At 49.1% G+C, this 24361-nt stretch overlaps 4 protein-coding genes across 4 annotated transcripts; all 4 read left to right on the top strand.

The window, feature by feature from the left end:
• Window positions 1-9586: 9586 nt before the first annotated feature.
• Window positions 9587-11341, top strand: Aspvir_008923 (uncharacterized protein; the record flags this gene model as incomplete). The annotated part of the gene is made up of 2 exons (XM_043272077.1): window positions 9587-10470; window positions 10537-11341. The coding sequence occupies 2 exons, from the start codon at window positions 9587-9589 to the stop codon at window positions 11339-11341; spliced, it is 1689 nt and encodes a 562-aa protein (XP_043128012.1).
• A 1638-nt stretch (window positions 11342-12979) lies between these two features.
• Window positions 12980-16297, top strand: Aspvir_008922 (Zn(II)2Cys6 transcription factor; the record flags this gene model as incomplete). The annotated part of the gene is made up of 3 exons (XM_043272076.1): window positions 12980-15221; window positions 15273-15325; window positions 15383-16297. The coding sequence occupies 3 exons, from the start codon at window positions 12980-12982 to the stop codon at window positions 16295-16297; spliced, it is 3210 nt and encodes a 1069-aa protein (XP_043128011.1).
• Window positions 16298-17737: 1440 nt separating this feature from the next.
• On the top strand, window positions 17738-20572 carry Aspvir_008921 (DnaJ domain protein; the record flags this gene model as incomplete). Its single annotated transcript, XM_043272075.1, has 4 exons — window positions 17738-17834; window positions 17900-19021; window positions 19137-19191; window positions 19243-20572. The coding sequence occupies 4 exons, from the start codon at window positions 17738-17740 to the stop codon at window positions 20570-20572; spliced, it is 2604 nt and encodes an 867-aa protein (XP_043128010.1).
• Window positions 20573-21399: 827 nt separating this feature from the next.
• Window positions 21400-22867, top strand: adB (adenylosuccinate synthase ADE12; the record flags this gene model as incomplete). Its single annotated transcript, XM_043272074.1, has 4 exons — window positions 21400-21442; window positions 21510-21578; window positions 21637-22088; window positions 22157-22867. The coding sequence occupies 4 exons, from the start codon at window positions 21400-21402 to the stop codon at window positions 22865-22867; spliced, it is 1275 nt and encodes a 424-aa protein (XP_043128009.1).
• Between the last annotated feature and the right edge of the window lie 1494 nt (window positions 22868-24361).

Here is a 24361-nt window from a genome sequence, read left to right as displayed (position 1 = left end):
TTATTGGGCCCAGAACCATGGTCCTAGCTTGCAAGGGCTAGATGCATGTCTAGCTCACCCCCGGACCTAGGGAACCTCGCACACAAAGTACGTGATTACCTCGCAAACCCACCAGCCATTCTGATCGACGATGGGGAAGTGGAAACAGTGATGCCAAGTACTTTTGTCTAGTTGATGGTGGACGCGAGGATCGACGCAGCACTCCGAACAGCCGGGCCCAGGCTAGAGCTGTCAGCGTTTCCGAGCCAGCCACAATGTCAGTCTGCGCTTCACTATCACAGAGGTTGCTTACTCAGAGTGCTCCTCGTACTTGCGTGACGCGTCTCGAACTTGACTTGTCCTTGAAATAATGTTGTCTCGAATCGCTTCCACATCGAGTCTAGACACAGTACTTTTGGATTGAGTGCTTGAGATATATACGGAGTACGGAGTCTGTCTGGTGAGATGAGAGACAGAGGGGATCCCTACCATTGTCGCCTCACTCTACAATGGCACTATGGGACTCATTGCCCAGTTTCTGCAGCCATTGGAAACAAAGCTCGCCTGTCTTCGGCTTGAAAGTTGAAATTATCTAAAACCGGGACTTAATGAATCCATGCTTGTCTTGAACGGGCCTTATGCTGTAAGGTCTATTTCAAGGTGGTGCTCGACCAGCATCGCAGTGCAGACGCCACACAAGAGTTATATCCACAAAGTAATATGGCTATATTTTCCTCCAGCAATCGCGATGAAGGACCAGTTGTCAATACCACACAGAGTTCGGTAACGATTGTCGATGCAGGACTTCCAGAACCATTGGAGCCGGAGTGTCGGGACTGCATCAACCTAAGTCAACCTGTCAGATTAGCTGACGAGACGATCCCTGTCATCGCATGATTTCAGTGACCGATGACGAGGTGGTGTCAGCGCTGATGTTGGTTGCAGATGCATCACGAAGGATCACCATTGAGATCTCGACTTGGCTGCTTATGGATCTTAAAAAAAAGTAAAGTAAAGTCAAACCAAGATTCCTGGTCATGCCACCAATGACTGCGGCCAGCTATGCGACACTGGCGTACGGAGTACCACGTTCTCACCTGCTGACCATTTTGCTGGAGACCTGAAGACATGGACGTGGCTTGCTGATGATGAAGTGGTACAGCTTAGCAGTGTTGTTTAATACATGGGCTTATCGTCTACCCAATGGCGCACAGTGACGTTGACTATAATGAAATATGACTATAGCTGACATCCTTGCAACAAAGTCATAACAGATTTTCAGCCTGAAGAGGTCAGCTCTCAACAACGCATTCTGTAGTCTGTCTCGACATCCAGGATGGTACCTATCTAGAACCCGACCCGCATCACTTCCAAAAGCCCTCGGAGATACTTCCAGGTTTCCATCCATGATACTTGGCTGACTGCATAATTCCTTTTTATGCGTCCCACACGTTGACGTCCATAGCCCGCACAAATTCCTGGCATTGAGTTATCTAGGCCTTGTCTAACGCTGTAGTCTGTCAGGGATAAGTTTTAGGCTCAAATGTCTGAGTACGGAGCCCTCAAGCTTCCAATAGGCAGTCATTCCACCTCTATGTACCTGGTAACTTGATTGACAACCTGGACGGAGTAGGTACCTTAGATACCGCGGAAGGTTTCACCGTCGACGGATCCCGTTAATCCAATAGGAAAGCGGCCCTGATACCGCGGGAAAGGGAAGGTCGGAAGGTCCTTGATTATTCTGGCATGGTGCAGCTCACATGATCGATGGCAGGTGAAATAGTCGCTGGACTAAACAGGGCCTAAAAACAGGGCGGGACTAGGAAAGGGGGGCCGGGGGAATGGAAAATTGTACCTTTTGCCGCCCTAGGCAGAGACAAAAAGACACAGGTCGATTAGACTATCGAGAATTCTTCACTATTTGGAAAATTATTATTATTAAAAGAGGTCCTGTACAGTAAAAGGTCAAGACCCACTATGAAGATGATCTAACTAGGTAATGTGCTAAACTGTAGTACTAGTCTCAGAGAATGTTATCCATCACCGCGGCACCTGATTGTACTTTCCGCTGCTGGTAGTTACAAAGTCTCCAGTTTGAGTCATACCTAAGTACGGAGTACGAATTTAATCTCTTGTCGACAGCATGGACCAATTTGGTAAAGATGAAATACTCCCTAGTAGAATGGGCTAATTGAGTTGGAGAGCTTGTGGCTGACCGCTTCCACGATCCAGGATGCAGTTTTGCCTGGACTAATCCTAGCCCAGTTGGAGTCTATAGAGACAACTGCCCCCAATGGTCACCTGAGACACTCATGTGGTTCTATCTATTGTCTGTATGGAGTAGAAGGAGCTGCCTGACCATGTCTCTGCCGCCACTGTCCCGCATTCTACGACTAGCGTGGGATGAAAGGACGGGACAATCAATAGTATATGGAGATTGGAGGGATGAAACCTCGTAGCCATTACGTCGTTGACAAGTTAGAGTTGCTGGTGCTGCGATTACTGAGTCCGCGCTGACCAGACATTCTAATTTCGAGCAGTATCAAGTTCTATCAAGCCGAGCAGCCGAACAAATAGCAATAATGAACAACAGTCTCCACCCTTGGGATGTGGGGAGACGGAATGTCCATTGTATGATTCCGGAAGTACGAGGAACAAAAATACCATGGACTGTACTTTTCGCTTCGAAGAGTTGTATCGGGTTAGTGATGATTATCCCTTTCACCCCTGTTAGGTAGTCTTTTGAGTTTGCGACGTCCCGAGAAATCTTGGAGTCTGAGAAAGTGGCCCCATCCAACCAATTAGAATCTCGATTCCCAGATTCCTGTTTCACGTCAAACCGAGATCCATGGATGTACCCGCTTGTGCCCAATTGAGGAGATTGATTGGCGCGGGGAAGCATGTCCGGTTGGTTAGGTAGGATGTACAGAAGGTGGGCCCAAATTTTGTACTTCAGCTGTGTAGGATCATACCTTGGTCTACTTCCCTAGACAGATTTCAATGTTTTACCTCTCTCATATTTAAAGATTATCCGGAGATATCGAGGGCATCATCATTGCCTCATTGTTCTGTCGCAGTGACACGTAGAGAATCCGGATGACAAGAAGGATGAAAAGGATAAACTAGAAGTTGGCGCTGCAGGGAGTGAGGCCATCCATCTCTTGAATTGAGTAGTCCAATTCATCCCGAAAAGCTTCAAGGATCTGGGTAGTTTTTATTGTCAAACCAAAGCATCAAGACTTCAAAAGATTGCGACGTGATCCTCAAGCCTCATAATATTTGAGAAGATAGTCCGAGGTACCTTGAAGACTGGAAAAATTTACAGCCAGCCACTCTAGTCCGCCACATCCGCACATAGGCCTCGATAAGAATGCACTTATTCATCATGGCTGGACACTAGATACCTAGATACCGGAGCCGAGACGCGAATCGCGATATTATGATTTATGCTGTGACATCCACCATTACCTAGGTAGATATGGAGTGGATAGTCCTTGCCTCGCCCTGGTTCTAGAAGGATTCCATACATAATCGACCGTTCTCGTAAGATCGGAAGGATAGCACCTAATCACCATGAGAGTGAGACGTGTCTCAATCAATATCCACCGAAGATTCCGACATTCCCATACAGACCGCTTTTTGCCTTCTACTCCGTAAGTGTTCTCTCATGAATATGACCAATCAAAGCGGTATGAAAAGAATGTATCCCTAGAAGCATGTTTGAGAAACAAATCAAAACACAATTCTCTTGTTGGGATTGGCAACGACGTCACCTCAGGAAGATCTCCCTGGACCCGACAGGCTGGTGTGGTACTGGTTTTACCATAAGTGGAGATCCACCAGGCACGCCTATCTTTCGAGGAAGAAGTCATTTCCTTGAGAGCTGGTAGGATCATGTTTGGGGCGTCTCATCTCAACTCTAGACTTGATCGTATGACAATAATATTTGGGTACCAGTTCCGGCATGGAACATGAAATGAGCACTATGCTCATCACTGTAATTAAAAGAGCTCCAAAGCCGAGCGTCCAGTCCTAATCTTATGACATCTGGTGATGTGCCTTCGATTCCTTGTCCGCCGAAGCGACGAGAAACAAGCCTGGGATGGACAGCTGTCATTGCTTTTGATATCAAATGATGTAAGCATGAGCTGATGAGGAGCCAACAATATACCTTAGAGATATAGAATATCCGATTCAGCGTATCACAAAATGCTAGACAGCCGTTGAGCCGTGTGTAAACAATCAAATACTAAGGTACCTATGGTACTGTGGGGCAGTTCAGTGCCCCGCTTCAAGAGAAACAATCGAAGCTGCCTTGCATAAGAATGGAATGTTGAATCAGCTGTCCATTGGAACAGAATCCTTCGCGAAGATTGCTACTACCTGTCGTGGCTGTGTTGATCTGATCGCGTGAGTATGTAGTTTGGTCCAAGGCTTATGTCCTCACCGTATATCTTTTGGGTTGACATTCTGCAAAGCGAGCAAGGGGGCTGCTCCTCAGGCTCAGCTCATAGGCTAGATGCATGAGATGTCTGCCATTTGATTTCTGCCCAAGCTACCGTGATATACACATGTTGCTCAGCACTCAATTAAGGCCAAAAGTGGCAATCTGGTCAGGGGGTCAAGGATAAATGTTGTCAGTCAATCAGCTCATGTTGTTGAATGTCCTGCCTATGCCCCTCTTGCCCCTCCCTCAAGCGCCTTCACCGCTTACTATCGAAGCCTACCAATCCTGCCTCTGCCTTCGCATTCTGTCCGTTGAATAAGAGCATCATCATGACTGCACACAAACTGATAATTGATCATGAGTTTTTATTGATGCAGCTTGATGCCAAACCCGATCATACCTTACACCTCCGGTTGTCAAGGATCTGAATGCGTCCAATGAACTGGTCGCGACCTGCTGCATCAGTTACCTAGAGGCTAGCTCTTGAGGACAATGTTCACATGACCACGAGCTGTACAGCTTAGTAGATGCATGGCGATGACATTTCATCTGTCTCCCTTTCCGCTCCGGGGTGTCCGAGTGGACATTAAGATAGACACGACTCTCACAATTCAAACGACCTAGGAGAATATGTGTCGGGTGATTCCATCTACGCCTCGCTGCGTGCCATAAGAAACTCGGATCTGATGGGCATGTCACGCCCGACACCGCCAGATCATAATGCTCTGGAAATACTTCGGGTTAATTCCATCTTGAAATTTCAAGCCGCTCCTTCAAGGCCCGTGCTCGCCTTGTCTATCATATCACCAATGAATATTAAAGATATGCAACTCGTGCATACATGTAGAAGCCCAACACTGCATTACAGCAGGCACTCCTCCACAAACAAAGCGGGATCTTCATGGAAACAACGACATTGGCTTCGCCGTAACGCTTGACACTTGATCGTTGCTCATGACAGCATCCTCGAATGCCATATGCCTCCAAGGTAGACTTGGATGCTCTGTCTGCTGTGGGCTTTCCTGCTTTACCAACCACATCTGACCTCACGAGCGATTGCTTCGAAGGGCGCCAATTTAGGTTGCATCTCCCTCGCGTGGGGTACCCTGTCACTGTGCCCCCTGTTACAGATATCGAATCTTGTTTGCAATACAGTAACACTAGACTGATACATCTATCTACGGAGGGTTCCAGCATTCATTAAAGACTACGGAGTATGTTGATGCCAATTTGCTCGTTACCAACTGTCAAAATCTGATGACGTCGCCCACTGACCATTGTCAACCCCATTGTACACCTAAGTACGGACAAAATATTTGAGATCAATCGTCTGTATCGAATTCAGCTGCCTAATCTCACAGTCACAGCGAGCAAGGAATTTGCTTGCATTACTTTCTCATTCTACCCGATTTCTCTACATCTTCGATGCAATTTCCATTTGCTCGAGTGGCTCCAGATTTCAACCCTATGCAGTAGTGGAATCTAAGGTAGTCCGCTCGATAAGATTTGATGTGTATGACTGTAATAATACCACAAGAGGTACCTCAGGAATATTAGTGATCCATAATGCTGTTTAGTGTTCATTTTCGGCAAAGACTAAAGATCTGCCTCAGTGCCAAAAGATAGGTAGCTTGATTCCAGTCCCTTGGTACCTTCCAGCGCCGACCCGCTATTAGCGTAATGGATTTGTGGACAGTCGGATAACCTTTTGACTAACATTTCTCTACGTATTGTAAGTAATTTGGAATAAGCACAGAAGAATACCTCTACCTATGCTATTGGATGCTGGGGAAATGACCTGGAGTATGAAAGAAGTTATATCAATTAACATGATTTATTTGATGACAAGTTGATCAGTTTCCATTTGATGTGTTTAAGATAGAGCAGAGTAAAGGCCGTATTCTGATCAAGGCTACAACATAAATCATTCCGGCATGGATATCAGGAGCATAGAAGTGGATAAGCTTTGGAGAACCTGTTAATGATTTTCTTTTTTCCCTCCATCTCTGGCGACTTCTGATTGTCCATCGTAAGTTCTTAATGCCCAGGCTTCACTCTAGTAACTTATTTAACTATTACTGAACAGTACAGTAAGAAAGATCGGAATTCAGCCGCTACCTTCTTTTGCTGTCCTTACTACTACTCCAAGTAATCACTGCTACTGTATGGAAGTTGACTGCTCAAACCTTAGTATTCGACCCACTTATTTAGATGGCATGACTGATATCCTTTCGACCAGTGTGCTCCGTACGAAGCAAACTAAAAGGTCAATAATAAGACTGTGAGACAGTGCCCTCTCTCTTTTTCCAGTCTTTTCGAAATTTATTGAGTTTTTGGTTTTAATTTCTAATTTTTATTTTGCCCCCCTTTCGTAGCTCCCTTCCTGTCTCATTTCTGGAGATACCCCTTCCTCCCTGAAATGTACATATCGGTCTTCCGTCCTTGGCCTGGCTGACCGCTTTTGATGGTAGCACACAGTGATACAGGTACACCGCATCTCTATCGTCACTTCCTAGAGACGTGTACTTGCTTTCCCCTTTTGCTCTATTGGTGCTCTTCCTCCTTTTCCGTACATGTACCAAACAAAGGGAAGCCAAGAAGATTGCATTCAAAGCAAAGGAAAAATACCTGCATGGATCACTCAATTTCCTTCCAGGGATGTTGAGAATGCAGGTTCTCAAGATTGATATGCATGTCATGAAGGGCAATACATTATTACCCAACTTCTTCCTACTGGTTGATACATCCCTACAAATGGCGGTTAAGAGAATTAGTCCACGGTTACCTGTTGGATTCCAGTATGGACTATCGAGTACAAATCGCCCCAGGTTCCAGTGGACTAATTATCCCAAACTGGGGAAGACATTATTGGACTAACATGCTCCATATCCAAACGCTATTTGTCTACTCCGTATGCAGACTGGGAGACGAACGCTAAACTGGCTAAAAGAAAGGGGCGGCAAAAAGACCATCTGAAAGTGGGTACTAAATTGCTAAATGAGATCTATCATCTTGACTAAGTCTCACTAAAACCATACTCTTGGAAAGCCGATCATCCATGGCCTTATGGGTCTGTTTTAGCGCGCTTCTAGATACATGCCTACTGCTGTTCCCCGGAGCCCGGGGCTCAGGTCCATGGGTCATTGGGCCGACCGTTCAATTCTGCGTCGGCGGCTCTCGACTGGGGGCAAATTTGGGCTATTTGTTCACTTTTTTTTTTTTTTTTTTTTTTTTGATTATTATTCTTATTCTTATTATTATTATTATTTCTTACTTTTTATTAGCTGTAGGATTTTGTTTCATTTTCCATTAGATACTGCCTTTTTTACAGTATTTTGTCCATACTTTATTAATCATATTTTATTTTTTTCCTTTTTATTTTTTTTAAGTTGAATTATGTGAATTTCTTCTGCCCTTTTTTTTCCTTTTCTTTTTGTCTGCCCCCCTGTCTTGGGATCAGGAAAACAAGACCGCTCTTTCGATCAGTGGATTATCAGAAGGATCCAGGAGCAACCGGGTCTTTTTCCAGGCCCTGCTGTCCGCATTACGGACTTACCTCGTAGACCTATATAGCCTTTTACGAAGCTCTGGTTACCTGAATCCGGACTGATTGTCTTCGGTTTGAGTACCTGTGGATCGAACTGATTGACTGCTGCCATTGGATCCACATCCCTTTCGCTTTGCCCTTCATTATTATCCTTGGTACGGAGAATTTGTTTCTAATCTCTGTCTGTCATTATTATTCTCTCTTTCGTCAGTCTAGTTGCTAGCATAGGTCATTATTTGCCTGTGTATGTAGGACCCAGTCGGATGCCCCCAATCTCATTGCCCTTTTTCTGCTGTACGTGTGTCCATCCACTAGAGACATCATAGCTTAAAAATCAACAATATGAATGTGGATCCTATGTGCTAGTGTTCCTTGACTGTTTGCTGTTGACTGCGTCCTGCATCATCCTCTGTAGTCTGTACGGCTGTCGCCAAAATGGGCCCCCATTGTGATTCTTCCTGTCCCAGATGCTGAACCGTTGACGCTTTACCTTTTCCCTTTTCTATTTCTTTTTTGTTTGAATCATAATTCTTATTTTTTTAAATTTATTTTCCTTTATTGATTCTTTAGCTTGTCTTTTCCAAAATGATTATTTATTATTTTCGCCTGATCAATGATCACATATCTTCTTCCTCTTATCCACCTCAGATACTTCATTTAATTCCCCTTCCCGTCCAGATCCTCCCTTGAAGATTATCTCTTCTCTCTTCTCCTGCTTATAATTAAGCTCTTGCCTTTATTCCGACAATATCCCCTTCTTCTATCCTTCCATTGTCCCATTGAATCCTCCGACTTCACTGTTCTGTCTTCACCTCATCTCTGCCTTCACCTTCTACTACCAAGCACATCTCCAGTCTTCCCACAACAGCTCATTCTTCTCTTGGTGTTGAGCTTTGTTGCGCTCTAGTCTTCGCCTACAAGGAACCCCCATAGTCCCAAGCAAAGTCACTTTGTTCAGCTCCCTTGTAGTGAACTCGAGTGATCGAGGTCAGTGGAACGGAGACAAAAGGAAGGGAGACGACAGAATACAGAGACACGACGAACTCAAAAGGAGGGGCATCTCGAACCAATTGAAAAGAAAGGAAGCAATGCTGAAGTTCCTCTAACAAGAGGTTTCTTCTTTCTTCTTCAGGCCCGCAATCTCATCGCAATCGCATTCAATTCCTTCTAGCCTAACGGCGACGTTAGGGCGACGTTAGGGCGACACATTGCTCTCGCTGTCGATTTCTGGCAGAAAAGAAAAAGACCACGGCACACTGCTATAACAATTTCCCGTTCTCCCTTGGCCTGAGGACATTTCTGGTTCCGAGACGACGAGTGACGAGATGTTCAAACGGCCATCATTCTTACAACGCCAGCGGCATAATGGTGGGCGCGATGATTGGTCCGCCTTTCCTGTGCGCCAGCTTTTTGTGCTAGGTATGCTTTCCCTCAGTCGCTCTGCTTTATGCCCAATCTCGATGAGGATGGTGGGTTCATGTATGACAGACATGGATCTGTGCGTCTTTATCAGAGCAAAGATTTCTTCACTGCAGTTAAAATTTCCTATTGGATCTTCAGAATGACTGACAGCTTTTCAAGCACTATGCCGCATCTGCGAGCCAATTGCATTCATGTCCATTTTTCCGTATGTCTACCACATGGTAGAGGCATTCAAGGTGACAGATAACGATCGCAAAATTGCTCTCTATGCTGGCTTGATCACATCCTCGTTTACTTTCGCGGAATTCTCGGCAGGCATGTTCTGGGGTCGGATGAGCGACAAGATTGGTCGAAAGCCTGTTTTGATTATGGGTCTGATTGGAACAGCTATCAGCATGGTTGTTTTCGGATTCGCTCCGAATCTGCCAATCGCCATGATTGCTCGAGCGCTTGGGGGTCTCCTCAACGGAAACATCGGAGTTCTTCAAACGACGGTGGCGGAGATCGTGACTGTCAAGGAACATCAGCCTCGGGCTTACTCGATCATGCCATTTGTTTGGTGCTTGGGGTCGATCATAGGACCAGCTATGGGTGGTGCGTTGGCACAGCCCTGCCAGAATTATCCCGGGTTGTTCCAGCGCCATACAATCTTCGACAGCTTCCCATTTCTGCTGCCCAACCTCGTTTGTGTTGTCGTCCTGGTCTTTGGGGTTATCGTCGGCTTCTTGTTCCTTGAGGAGACTCATCCGGAGAAACGCTATCGCCGTGACCCTGGTCTCGAGCTGGGCAATTGGCTCGTCGCCCAATGCTCGGGCTCCCGCGTGCAACTGACAGAGGACAACACGGACATCAAAGTGGAAGCCAGCGAAGCTGACTATTTCGACTACGGCGATGTCCCTCCACCAGAGTACAGAAGCACTGAAACCTCGCCTCAGCTGGCCCCGGTCAAGAGTGTGGATGCTCTCTCAGATGATGACGACATTGAGGGTCAGGTCAAAGGTGAACAATGCGGGACACCTAAAGCATTCACAAAGCAGGTGGTCTTCAACATCATCGCGTATGGTATTCTTGCCTAGTAAGTTCGGACCGGTTCTTATTCCTACGAGCGATCGATTTCAATTTTCTAACAATCTTCCAACAGCCACAGCGTCTCCTTTGATCAACTTATGCCCGTTTTTCTCAGCACCCCTAAATCCGATGGCAACGTCGTCCTGCCGTTCAAATTCACCGGTGGCCTTGGTCTTCCCACCAAGACGATCGGTTTTATGCTCGCAGTACAAGGCGTTTACTCTATGATTGCCCAACTTTGGCTGTTTCCTTTCATCGTTCGGCATTTTGGAACACTGCGCACCTTCCGATTCGTTCTGCTCGTTTGGCCACCACTCTACTTGCTCGTGCCATACCTCGTTCTCCTGCCTTCAATACTGCAGACAGCAGCAGTCTACCTGGCTCTCATCAGCAAAATTACTTTGCACGTCATTGCGTTTCCCTCTACTGCTATTTTGCTTGCCAATGCTGCTCCATCTTCCAAGGTTCTCGGTTCGATCAACGGTGCTGCCGCCTCGACTGCGAGTCTCAGTCGCGCCTTGGGACCAACAATCACGGGTCTGTTGCACTCCAAGGGCCTCGAAAGCGGCTATTCGATTATCGCATGGTGGGCCTGTGGCATCGTTTGCGTTACCGGTACTATCCAAAGCTTCTGGATGGAGGAGAGCGAGCCGCGGAGAGACAGCGAGAAGGCTGGCAACAGTGACTCGAGTGCAGGAAACCCTATGCGGAGCTCCTTCACTGCAGGCAAAGAGTATGCCACGCCCGAAGAGGAACGCAGACTGCTCTCTTCTACGCGGACAAGTGTCGATGATTTGGACATTGCCAACCTGGATTTGACGCAAGTCGAACCAGCACCCCGGTCGAATCAATTTGCATTTGCCGAGGACTCAAAATGATGTCCTCCATGCATTAACATGCGCTAGATTCTCCTTTTATCCTCGTTTCCCTTCATAATGCATCCTCGTCAGGCATTATACCATTTTAACTATGAACTTGTGGTTGGGTGGTGTCGGCATGCTCCACTCCCTTTTGCTGCTTCGCTGTTGTCTCATTTCTCTGTTTCGAGCCATGCATTTCTCATCCTTTTTCCCTCTCTTATTCTAGAGCATGATTCCAAGATGGGTGATGGCGCAGTTTTCTTTTTTCTATAGATTGCATGCATTTCAGAAGCGCGGGGTCTTGTCTGTTTTTCTTGTCTTTTGTTCGGGATCATCACCACGGGCATCATCGGGTACACATCATGTCATGCATCTGGGCGGCTGTTGTCATTTATATCATATCCTAGCACCTTGAGCGCTAAATCCACTTTCTGTTGAAGGGAAGACTGCAGTTGGCCCTCCTTTCTTTCCGGTCACTGAAACTACCTCCACTCTGATACCTATCTGTGCTGACTCGTAGTGCTCGATACAGTAGTCCATCTTCCGCTCTATCCTAGTTATCCGAAGAAATGATCTGAAAAGCGTTGGAGATGTCGAATAACTCGAGTGGAGCAGGCCAGGCTTGCCTCTATCCATCCTTTTCCCCTCATGCTGCCCGCCTGGCTCCGTAATCTGTTGTATATCACGTGACTATGGAATGCGGGGTTGGCGGCAGAGTGTCCGGATAACGCGTTGCCTGTACAAATATTTGGGGCTGCGGGTGACCTAAGTGACTATATCCAACAGCTATTCAAAATCACTCAAGGCCATGCTTCAACTGCTTCAATCGGTATGATAAGGGGAATGGTAGTCGCAGAATAAAGCTAGGTACTCTACTCAATATTTTAGTACTGCTGTTTTGCAACACAAGATTGACTTATCAACAGCCAATCATCTCTGAGCGTTTTTCCTCTCACGTGGGGCAGCAGTTCGGCTACTGTCGCGTATTGTTACCGACCAGTACCTAGGTACTACCTTAAGAACAGAGAGAAGGAGCAGGGAGACTTTTACAGATCCTCCTGTTGATATTCAGGTGATAACCAATTGTTTCAGTTAGCTAGCTCTATCTGCTGTTGTTTGTTGAAATTGAATACAGAAGAGTGCTTAGCGAGGTGGTATTCTCCATACATACTTACAGCATCGGCCGCTAACGAGGTAAAGAGACTCGAAGTCCCCACAGTTTGTCCTATCTCCAACCTTCGTCGACATTTTTCCCCGTTCGACCTCCAGTATTTCCAATTCCACTTCTTCTTCCTTATTCTGTCTCTGAACACTTCTTGTGGCCGTGGCAAGTTATTTCCGACATGGTTTGCGACTTTGCCCTGCGACCAAAACAGAATCGACCTTTGCCTTGACTATCATCTCGGAGACTAAGAAAGCCCGCGGATCGGGATACAACTGAGGAGTAACTTTCCCGTGCGACGCGATTTCATTTATCGAAGAGAATACTCAGCTGCAAAACGGCCAAAATCATCAAGCCGTATGACTTAACATGAATGCTGATTTGTCTCGGAATTTTCGGCACACTATATCCTCGTTTCACTTGACTTGCGACAGACTCTCGAGACATGGTTGTCGCACCTCTGCGCCCCTGCTCCCCGTCTCGCCTTTCCCGTCATGTTGAACCCTGCTTCCCCGGACTCACCTACCTCCCTCGGGAGGAAACGACCGCACCCTCCCGCTGAGCCTTCCTCAACCCAACCGCAATCTGCGGCGCAAGCGCAGCAGCAGGCGTCTCGCGATGGCGCTGCGAAAGCACCACTGGCTACCGTGACAACTTCCTCAACCTCGTCCTCCTTCCGTAATGTCTCCGCCTGCAACCGATGCCGGTTGCGCAAGAACCGCTGCGACCAGCGACTCCCCCGGTGTCAGGCCTGTGAGAAAGCCGGTGTCCGCTGCATCGGGTATGATCCTATTACTAAACGCGAGATTCCGCGCAGCTATGTCTATTTCCTCGAGGCCCGCGTGGCTTATCTGGAGAAAACGTTGAAGGACCGCCAGATTGAGTTCAAAGAGGCTGTGGCCTTTGATGAAGAGGAGGCCATTAAGGTAGAGGCGGGATACGATCAGGCTCGGCCGCAGATGGCTGGCTCGGAAGGGTCCGTGGGTGCCGAGACCTCGACCACCACTGTTGTGGAAAGTGACAAATGGGCTCAGCAAAAAGGAGAGAAGGCTGCGCTAGTTCAACGATCGGGCAGGAACCCGGAGAGTGAACAGGATGCGGAGAACAGCCGGGATTATGAGAATGAGGACAACTGGCGCATACATAATCTCGTGTCGAATATTGGCATGGTATCGGTGCAAGGGACTTCTGATCCACGGTATCTGGGGTCGACTTCAGGAATATCCTTTGCGCGTGTCGTCTTCGCTGCGGTGAAGAGCTCCGTTGCTGGCAACGTCGCAGAGCGCGGACCTATGCGGCCCACTGAACGCTTGCCGCATAGTGCCACAGGCACCGCAGGAAGCACCATGCGGGATTCGTTTTTCGGTCTTCAGACAAGGCCAATGATGAAGTGTGCGGCATTCCCTGATCGAGAGTTGGCGGAGAAGCTTGTCAACCTTTATTTCGAGCATGCAAACCCGCAGATGCCTATTCTCCACCGGGAGGATTTCATGCAACTCCTGGATCGGACATACTCGGTCGAGGAGAAGGACCGCTCTTCTCGCAGTCTTTATACCCTGAATATTGTCTTTGCCATTGGCGCAGGTATCATATTTGATGATAAGATCAGCTCAGATGATGAGGACAACAAGCAAAGCAACCGCACCCGCTTACACTCGTCGTCCACATCAAAAAGGCCGCGGCTTTCCAGCCATCAATATCAACCCGAAGAGTACCATGCCTCTGCCATTATTCATCTGGAATCTTTCCTTGGTGCTTCGTCATCGAACGACGGGTTCGGTGCGCTGGAGGAGCTGCAAGCCGTCCTCCTGTTGGCCAGCTTTGCCCTTCTTCGGCCTGTTGCGCCGGGCCTTTGGTATATTGTTGGAGTCGCTATGCGGCTAGCGGTTGATCTTGGTCTTCATTACGAGGACGGAACGGGTATTGACTCGATTGGCGAAGAGAGCCTCGACCGTTCTTCTACCAAGGCTGAGAACAAAGCCAAGCCGCGGATACATACTAGCGAGCGTGGCCGTCGAGAATGGGTTCGCGATCTTCGCCGGCGATTGTGGTGGTGTGTTTACAGCTTTGATCGTCTCGTCAGTTGCTGTGTTGGTCGCCCTTTTGGAATCAGCGATCAAGCTATTAGCACCGAGTTCCCGTCTCTATTCGAAGACAAGTACATCACCAAGTCTGGTATTGTCACGCCACCCGAAGGCGCCCCCAGTTACAAGTATGCGGCACATCATTACTTCAAGCTGCGAGTGCTGCAATCTGAGATTCAAGATGTCCTTCAACATCAACAAGCCCGATTCGTGCGGCAAAAGGTTCCGTATTCGGCAAATACGGTTATACGCTCTGACCTTGCGTCTCCCTTCCTTCAAGGGTTCGACTCATTCCGCTCATGGCGCAGAGATGTTCACCGGCGATTGAGGGAGTGGCAGGAAAGCGCGCCCACCCGTAGAGAAACAGGCGTGCAGTTTTCGGTGGAGTTTCTTGAACTCAATTACTGGCAGGCTGTCATCATGCTCTACCAGCAGAGCTTGACAGTTCCTGCGGAATTAGCCGCAGAGCTGACGCCGGCGGAGGATGTATCCAGCCCGTCATTCTCGAATGTGGACGACGCTGAAGATCAAGACGATATATACTACAAGGTTGCAGAGGCAGGGCAGAAAGTTATCCGTATATATCGCCAGATGCACCGTGTCCGACTAGTGAACTATACATATCTTGCAACACATCATATATTTATGGCGGGTATGACAAAGTACCTCGCTCTATTTTACCTCACTGCTTACGCTGTTCTAGGTATTTCATTTCTGTATGCCATATGGCACTCACCTTTCGTGCGAAGTCGCTTGGTATGTACCTCACGGTTAAACAGGAAGCAAGATATTAGTTCGCTAATACGGTTGCAGACATTAGACGAAGTCGATTTCACTGTGCTCGCCGCCACATCAGTGCTTGGGGACTTGATGCATAAGTGTCCCCCGGCAGAAGCTTGCCGGGATGCCTTTGAACGAATGAGCAAAGCCACTGTTCAGATGAGCTTATCGACTACCGGATTCGGATCTCAGGTAGATTTATCTCGAATTCAATCTGCATCTCTGCAGCATCAAGGTTATACAGGCCAGACGAGGAGTTCAGGAAGATCCGGTTTGGAGCAACGACAGCGCTTTACTCATGTCCCTCGGCGGCAGACGCAGGTACGCCAGTCTCGACCGTTGCCAAAATTCGACATGGATCTTGGCGATCTCTTCAATGACCCTGGGCCCGTTCCGGATCGCCCCGGCAGCGGTGCGAGGAAGCCGGTACAGACGTATCCAGTGCGGGCCGAATACCCAGAGCCATCGACACCGAACTTTGGCTCCGACCTTCCACCCCAGCCTCATCCTCAACGAACACCATCTATGGAGTATTATGGAAGCTATGAAAACCCTGTCTCTCCGCAGACACAGCAGCAACAGTATTTCTATAGCAATTCCCCGCAGCCCAGTGTGTCCTCAAGCAGCGCGGCCCCCAATGTGGGCCATCCTCAATTTTCGGCGGCGGACCAAGAGAGTGCGGCAGGGATCAGCCTCGATTTTTTGGACTTTGAATCCACGGGGGCGGAAAACACCGTTTCTGTCGGCTCCGACGGTAATCCCGAGTATAACATGTCCGCCGTACCCTCGCTGGGCCACGGGGCTGGCCACAGTGTTGGAATCGACCTCGGATTCGGCATGGCGGTCGACTTCCAGCATGACTGGAGCGAGAACGCCAATTACGATATGCTCGAAGGTTACTTCTTCGGGGGATCGGTGGGAAATCCACCAGGCGATGGGTCAGTCTGAGGTTCTCGTCTCCGTTCCTCTTTCTTCGTGTTTTCTTTGACGGCATCTTGCTTGCGGGTCTTTGGGTCTATCTGGGATGTGAGAATAAAAGGCGACATGAATTTACGACTCCTCATTTGTACATTGTCCAAAGCATTGATTGCATCGAGTGGGGGCTATTTGGTTCTTGCGTGTTGTGATAACAGTTCTTATAATTATGTTCTACATAGTATAGTGTGGTAGCACATATTCCATTTCATCACATGATGGTGGTATCTTGCAGATTTCAACGTGCTATCATGATTCGGACTATCGATAGGGATAGAGTGAGGCCAGCGCTGTAAGAATTTGGGCAGCAAATTCAGTGTCTAGCTGTCTACTTGTCTACTAGATACCCCTTACTAGTGGTGAGGAGAGTTTGTTGACGCTTGAGTTGTCCTGTGGAGACCAACCATGTGGGATACATCCAATCACTAGAAATGATTAATAGTGGCAGCAAGCCAACGCACAGCTTTCATCGTTATTCTACATGTCTTGTCTGCAGACTGTGTCTCATTTGGCGTTCCTTTATCTTCTTCTTCCCAAAACTTGTCCCTCTAGAAGTGTTCGAAGTGTTCGCCGGTGTCTGATTAGCAGAGATTCCATGCACATTATTGTGTCCGTCCCGTGAGGTTGCCGGGGTGAGGATCTCCCAGTTCCACTCCTGACGTTCTGCCGCTTGGATCGAGTCAAAAATCACCAACGCGAGCTTAGAGAAGATCACTTAGACGTGTTTTATCCTCGTCATCCTCAGATCAGCCCGATCTTCATCATATTTCGACAGAGCCAGGCCTGCTGTTGTCACTCCCTTGCGGTCACTGCACCTCTCGTCCACTGCGACCGTGACTGATATCTTGACTCTTCGAAAGAGACCATGTACAAAAACATCAGCAAAAAGGAAAGATTGACCGGCTGTCCGCAGTAAATATCGACCACGCCTTCCCCATAACTATTGCACTGTTTGGAGCTTTCTGGTTCCGGTTAGGCTGGCGGAAGCTATACCAAATACCCAACTGCTGTGTGTGGACCCCTTCGATCGCGGGGAGAGCAATCTTTTTCCTCACTGCTGCAGCCTGTACGGACAACGGAGTAGAGTGCAGGCAGTTTCTGCTTGTATTACTCGCGTCTACCTGCTCATTAATCCTTTGCATATTTTTCCTGCTCTAGGTCGTTCCCTATTTTCCTTCTCAGGGCCGGTAGTCTTTCCCTTTACATCTCTCACTTTGTGTTGAGAGGTGTGCCTAACCTGTCTGCCACTCTTTTGACCGAGACCACTTCGTCCTACGGATCTTACGATCGTGCTTCTTGTTACGGGTTATGTCATGTGCAATACGACTGGACTTTTGAGCGACACGGCTGGAACCCGCTCATTTGGCAATACACAATATTGAAGGCCGTTGAGGGTTACGCTGCTTGCCCACGATGGTCAAAGCGGACGTGCGGAGGGATTATTATGCGGACTTGGGTTTGACGCCCAGCGCAGACGCTGAGGACATCAAGAAGCAGTTCAGGAAATTAGGTAAGGCGAGGAGATTGCTTGCAGGGCTTCGTTTGCGAGACTTGTGTGGTTAATATAATTCTCAGCCCTCAAGTACCATCCCGATCGCAATCCAGGCCGGGAGCTCGAGTTCAACGCGAAGTTCCAGGCTATCCAAGCGGCCCACGAAATTCTCAGTGACCCCCAACAGCGCCTTAGATACGATACAGATCGACTACGTGCTGGATACGGCAAGCTTTATGGTCCACCCAAAGCGAATACGTCTCGGAAAACTCCTGCAAACCCTTACACCTCCGCATCCACCGCGAAGCCTCAGACTCCTAAACCGCCGTTCTCAGGTCGCCCGCAATCTTTTCATAATGGGCCCTCGACCGGTGCCCAGCGATATGCGAGCTATGCGAGAGCGGCTCCCAAGCAGCCGTGGGAAAAGACGCCGGATGAAGGACAGACCAGAGCCGATGCGTATCGAGGGTTTCAGGAGATGAAGGGGAACTCGACACCTGGATGGTCTCATTTTGATCCGCGTACTGGACGAGAAGGGTATACGGGGACTGCCCCTCGACCGAATGCCACTCCTAACGGGCACCCCACTAGACCGAAGTCCGCATACGAGTACTTCAAGACATCCCCTAAATCCACCACCAACGAGTCATTCCGTACCCAGTCTGCACGGAAGAAGCAAGGCTTCGCTCCCCGGACTGCTGGCGGGGACGAACCCATGGCTGCAAATACATCCTCCTACACAAGCGTACCTCGAAGGGAGCGCTTTCAGGCGACCGACAGCTTCCAACGGGAAACTGCCCCGTCCCCAACGGCGGAGAGACCTGCGGCAACGTCCGGCTATCGAGCTGAGAACACCGGGACTCCTGATTTTGAGCGAACAGGCAGTAAGTATGCCAGTACCGGCGGCGAGCGGACATTTTTCTCGAGTTCCTGGCTGCGTTCTGAAGGTGTACGCAATTCACCCAAAATCTCCAGCGCTCAGTCGCGGACAAACCCCCCAAGTCCGACTCCTCCTCCTACTGGGAGACATAAAAGCGCCAGCCCTAAGTTGCGTAGTGACAGAGGACGAAACTACGACTCCACAAGCTCAAGTGGCACCGAGGATGATTTCGTCTCTCGCAAACCAAAGGCGGTTCCCAAGAGCAGGCTGCAAAACCACAAATTTGCCAATCCTCGTTCTCAGAATGCTCCTACTCCTAGGACGGGTAAGCCTCCTCCTCTTTCTCAATTGACAAGCTCTCGATGACTTTGTTTCTACTGGCCTAATGAATATCCCTTAAATCGGTCCATGCCTATTCGGGTGCTAACAGATACTACCAGACCCCGCCAAGCCAGCATCGTCTGAAAATATTTTCCGTGCATTCTCGTCAAACTCGTATGAGACCTCTCTATATTGTAACTCTCAGGCTGACTTCTTCAACTGTAGAAATCTGGCGTCTAATGATGGCCAAGCACCACCAAATGGAACTTTCAAGAGTAGCAGTCACGATGATTTACGCAAACCATTTACTGCGGATAGTTGGAAAGGCGATTTTGGGTTTGGTTCATTCACATCAAGCACGGCAGGGAATGGCCGACCTGAGTTCAATAATCGTCCGAACAGCCGTGGACGAACCTCGACAAGAGCGAGTCCTTCAAGAGCAGGCCATCCGGGTCCATTCAGCCAGGATTCGTCTCGGTCGGCGTCCATTTCACAGCAACCGCCCACAGCGTTTCCTGAGGCAAAGTTCTCTGTGGACGAGTGGGCTGCCAAACTGAAGGATGTACGGTGGACCATGCCGCAAAACGAGGAAGCCTCTCAGCAGGCGAATACTCAGCGCCAACGAAGCCCTAAGAAGCAGACCAAATCCGGGTTTAAGATGCGACCTACACCGCAACCTGCCAGTGTTGCAACAGAGGCGGAAGAGTTCCAGACGACTGTCGGAGGTAGCGCGAAGCAGCAGGCGACCGGTATAGGTGCGGAGGAGGTGGAAGCCATGGACCTCGATGATGATATCCCTGGCAAAAACACGGATGCAGCTTTTCAAGCAGACAAAGCATCCGAAGATCAAGTCCCTCAGCCGTCTTCAGGTGTTGGCAGCAAAGACACAGGTGCCAATTCTAAGTCTCGTCTATTCAACCTGAATGACCTAGGCAGCACTGCGCCATTTACCAGCACAAATAGTGGTGGCATTGAGGATTTGCAGGATATCCATGCGACGCTACCCTTTGAGTCCCGCGCGAAGGTCCCAAGGACGACGGCACGGGATGTTCGTCCCAGGCGGCTTATTTGCCCAAATCCACCGAAAAGGCCCAGCCCACCGGAACTAGTTCCAATCAGCGCAGGGTCGCAGCAACTCGGACTGCCTCGAGGTGCATGGGACCGTTATGTTGCGGAGATGGGTGCCTACATCCGAGAGTGGAACGCTTTCAATCGTCGACTTCTGCGTCACTTCAACGCACGCCAGGATGCGATGGAAACAGGAATGGCCCCCAGGTGGATTGGTGCTGTTGGAGATTCGGCACGTATTAAGATCAACGAGCCGAGTGGCGAGGATGATGAAAAGGTGGTTCATGAAGACGACGATGATGCTGAGAGCGACGATGCTATGGTGGCCGGAAGCGCCAAAGCAGGATTCAGTGCTTATTTGCGTGCATTTGACGAGGATGAAAGAGTGCACAAACATTGGGAGGTCGCTCGTGAGAACCATCGCAAATGCATAATGGAGCTCGGCAGGATGCGCGAATGGATCTTGAACGGAGGAAAACTGATATAGGGTGGATAGATATACCCCTACGACTTTTCTTGCCTACAGTCTTTTCGCATGGCATGGGTGTTGGCGGTTCGGCGTTCTGAAATGGTTGGGCCTGTTCTACAGTTAGGTAGCCTCTTGTGTCAATCATGTATTTTTAGGAGCGTTCTTCCACCACAGTTAGAGAGGGGGTTTCTCTAGGACTGAGCATGATAAGTTGGATATGCTCAATCTACCCTCGAGGAAGTTATGGATATCTTGAATTCATTCCGAGCCCTAGCCCTGAGCCCCGAGCCCTTAATTCCGATATCGGCATCTTCTGACATCCGCCACCTTCCCGATTCAGCCAAGTGCCCCTCGGACCAGTCCGGTAACAGTGTGACAGAGTGCTGGGGCCAGATTGGCTGGCTGATGAGGAGAGTAAGGTGTATGGTATTGTAACAGACCCTGATTCGTTGTCTGCCGCTGAGTCACAGCAAGAGGAGAAAAAAGTGAGACTCATATATCGCCCGCGCCTCCGCGGTTCCCCCTCCGTCCGTTTTTTCGGCTTTTGGATCTTTGACAGTCGCGAAGCCTTCGCTGCTGCTCCATTCACCTTCCCTGCAAACGGGTCGGGAATTATTTGACGCTCATCAGTCAATTGACATTTCCTCAATTTGCCTCTCGAAAAAGAGCCGATTCAATTCGTGCAGTTCTGGTCTAAAACTACAGCCACACCCCGCCCCGTCATTGCAAGTACCGAAGCCGATCTTTTGACGTATTACCATCGAGAGCCATCTGGTCATCGTCAATTGATCAATTGAAATACAACATATCACGGCAATTGCTCTAATAAGATTCTCTCTGCTACGATGGGTATCACGATCGTTCTGGGTAGCCAGTGGGGTGATGAAGGTGGGGCTTGATGAACATTGTTGCGTTTGACATGGACGGCATGCTGATGGACGCTGTTGTCGGATAGGAAAGGGGAAGATCACAGATATGCTTTCGCAGCAGGCTACGCTCTGCTGTCGTGCTGCTGGCGGCCACAGTGAGTATAAGACTTCTCCGCGGAGTTTGCAAACCTAACTTTTTTTTCCTTTCGCCAGATGCGGGCCACACCATTGTCCATGACAACATCACTTACGACTTCCACATTCTTCCCTCTGGATTGGTGTCTCCCTCCTGCGTTAACCTCATCGGCGCTGGAACTGTTGTGCACGTTCCCAGCTTCTTCAAGGAGCTGGCCTCGTTGGAGGAGAAGGGGCTGAAGGATGCCGGCAAACGCATTTTCATCTCCGACCGCGCGCATGTCTGCTTCGATCTGCACTCCGTTGTTGATGGTCTGGAGGAGGCTAAGCTGGGTGGTCGCAAGGTCGGTACCACCGGTAAGGGTATTGGTCCTTGCTACAGTGACAAGGCTGCCCGTCGGGGTGTCCGTATTGGCGAGATTCTGGACGAGACGGTCTTTGAGCGCAAGCTGCGGTCTTTGCATGCTGGATATACTGCGAGATTCGGTGACCTGGAATATGATGTCGAGGAGGAGATTGGTCGATTCAAGGTATTTTAACTTGCGTTCCGGCAGGTACATGGTTTGAAGCGTTTGATGATACTGACGCAATGGAATAGGACTACCGGAAACGCTTGGTCCCCTACGTTGTCGACCAACTTGCCTTCTTCAAGCAGTACAAGGACTCGCCGAACACTCTCGTTGAGGGCGCCAACGCTCTCATGCTCGACCTGGACCACGGAACCTACCCCTACGTGACCTCCTCGTCCACCGGTCTGGGTGGTGCCGTCCAGGCTCTGTCCCTCAACCCTGCCAGCATCACCTCCGTTATTGGTGTGGTCAAGGCGTACACCACCCGTGTCGGCTCGGGCCCCTTCCCTAGCGAACAGTTGAACGAATACGGCGACAAGCTGCAGTCAGTCGGCAGGGAATTCGGTGTCACCACCGGCCGTCGTCGTCGCTGCGGGTGGTTCGATCTCGTCCTCTGCCGCTACTCCCAGGCGGTCAACCACTACACCGCGCTGAACCTGACCAAGCTGGACATCTTGGACGACTTTGACGAGATCAAGGTCGCAGTTGCCTACGTCCTTCCTGACGGAACCCGCCTGACCGACACCTACCCGGCCAACGCCGATGTCCTTGAGAAGGTCAAGGTCGAGTACGTCACTCTGCCGGGCTGGAAGAGCAATACAATGGGTGTCAAGAAGTACGAGGACCTTCCTGCCAATGCCCGCGCCTACATCGAGTACATTGAGCGGGAACTGGGCGGTGTACCTGTAAAATGGATCGGTACCGGGCCCGCCAGAGACCACATGATCTGCCGGGAGTAAATGCCTGAGCAGTCGAGCTGTCGACTGACGGTGCTGATGGACATGGTCTTGATCGTTGATGACGGAGGCCTACAAAACTAGAAGTCTTTCTGGGATATTACTGTTTTTGCTTATATTTGTGTATATGAATGGATAGACGAATCTGATGAATATTGCTTTACTCTGACGTGCTTGCTTGCTTGCCTGCAATATGGATTGGTCTTCCTGAAGGATACCGCTGGACCAAAAGGTGTCCGGACGATGCACTCCTCAGTCTAGGGGGTACATATTACAGTCATGGTGGTATAATATTTAACAGAGGATGATTCCATCTCCCAGAGAATCCCAGGAAATACACCATGGTTCTCCAACTGATTCACTCGTCGACTTTTCCTCCTCAGATATTATCTCTGTTTCTTATATTCATATGCGAACTTGGCTAGAGAAAAGGCATAACATAATATATGCAGTTTCTAGCTCGAGTCAATTTGTCCGGATATTCTTCTCATTGGACTATAATAACCCCTATAATGCATTTATTGCCGTTACTACTGGCCAATTGCAAACTTGTCAGGGACGTGGAATCCTTCAGGACTCTCTTAGCTTCAGACAAATGCTTCCTGAATACGGGACGAGACCTTGAACAGTCTGGTTATTTCGAGGAGTAGCCAGAGTGCCTGAAATAGGACGAATTGGGCGGGATTAATTCTTGGTCTGACCGCAGATCCCCCAAACTGCTCAAGGTCTTTTCCTTGAGCTTATGGCTCTTCCAAAGCTCTGCCAGGAATCTCTGCGAGGGGCCTTCTCTTGTAGCCGTTGTCGGGATCGGCTCGTCTGGAATAGACTTGCCTATCCTGTGTCATAGTGCATATACTTGAAGTCATGCGGATTTGACTTGTTGCTCCCAGAGTAGCAATCCACTACGACCGGGTAGCTGGTCCTCATAGCAGGGGGCGACTCCAATGTATCATGGAATCTTGTTGTCGTCACAATAGCCGTTCATGAGGAGGCCCGCAGGGTAAGTAAACCCAAGAGGAACCATGATAGCGTTCCAGGGTAACCGTATCCATACCACCATTGCAATCAACTCCTTGTCTGTCTATCTTCACCTTCGGTTAAAAGGCAAGGTTATGCCTGTGACCCATCATTGCAGCCAGTTGAGACAGTAAAATTATCTCCAGCACCTTTGTAGGATCATCGTTCTGATATGGCTGGGGTGGGCATACCACAGAAGGGAGATATGTGATGACCATTGCAAATCAACCGCGGTTTATCACCACATGCACGACGTTGGTTCAAGTCTACCCCGCATACTTCCCCCTTTTCATGCTGGCGGTTCCTGCACATGTATTAGTTATATCTTTTGGAAACTGATGCTTCATAAGGGGAAGACAGACCTCAGGAGGGCTAAAGAGGTATGTCTCTGCACATGCCCCAATTTTACTTCCCTGTCTCTGCCCATTTCGCAAGATCGAAGGGGAGCAGTTATACCCTTAGCCAGCTAACTTAAACAGC

Source organism: Aspergillus viridinutans (genome assembly GCF_018404265.1).
Source record: "Aspergillus viridinutans IFM 47045 DNA, scaffold_7, whole genome shotgun sequence".
In the NCBI taxonomy this organism is placed as follows: Eukaryota; Fungi; Ascomycota; class Eurotiomycetes; order Eurotiales; family Aspergillaceae; genus Aspergillus; species Aspergillus viridinutans.
This window is presented reverse-complemented; position numbering and strand designations above follow the sequence as displayed.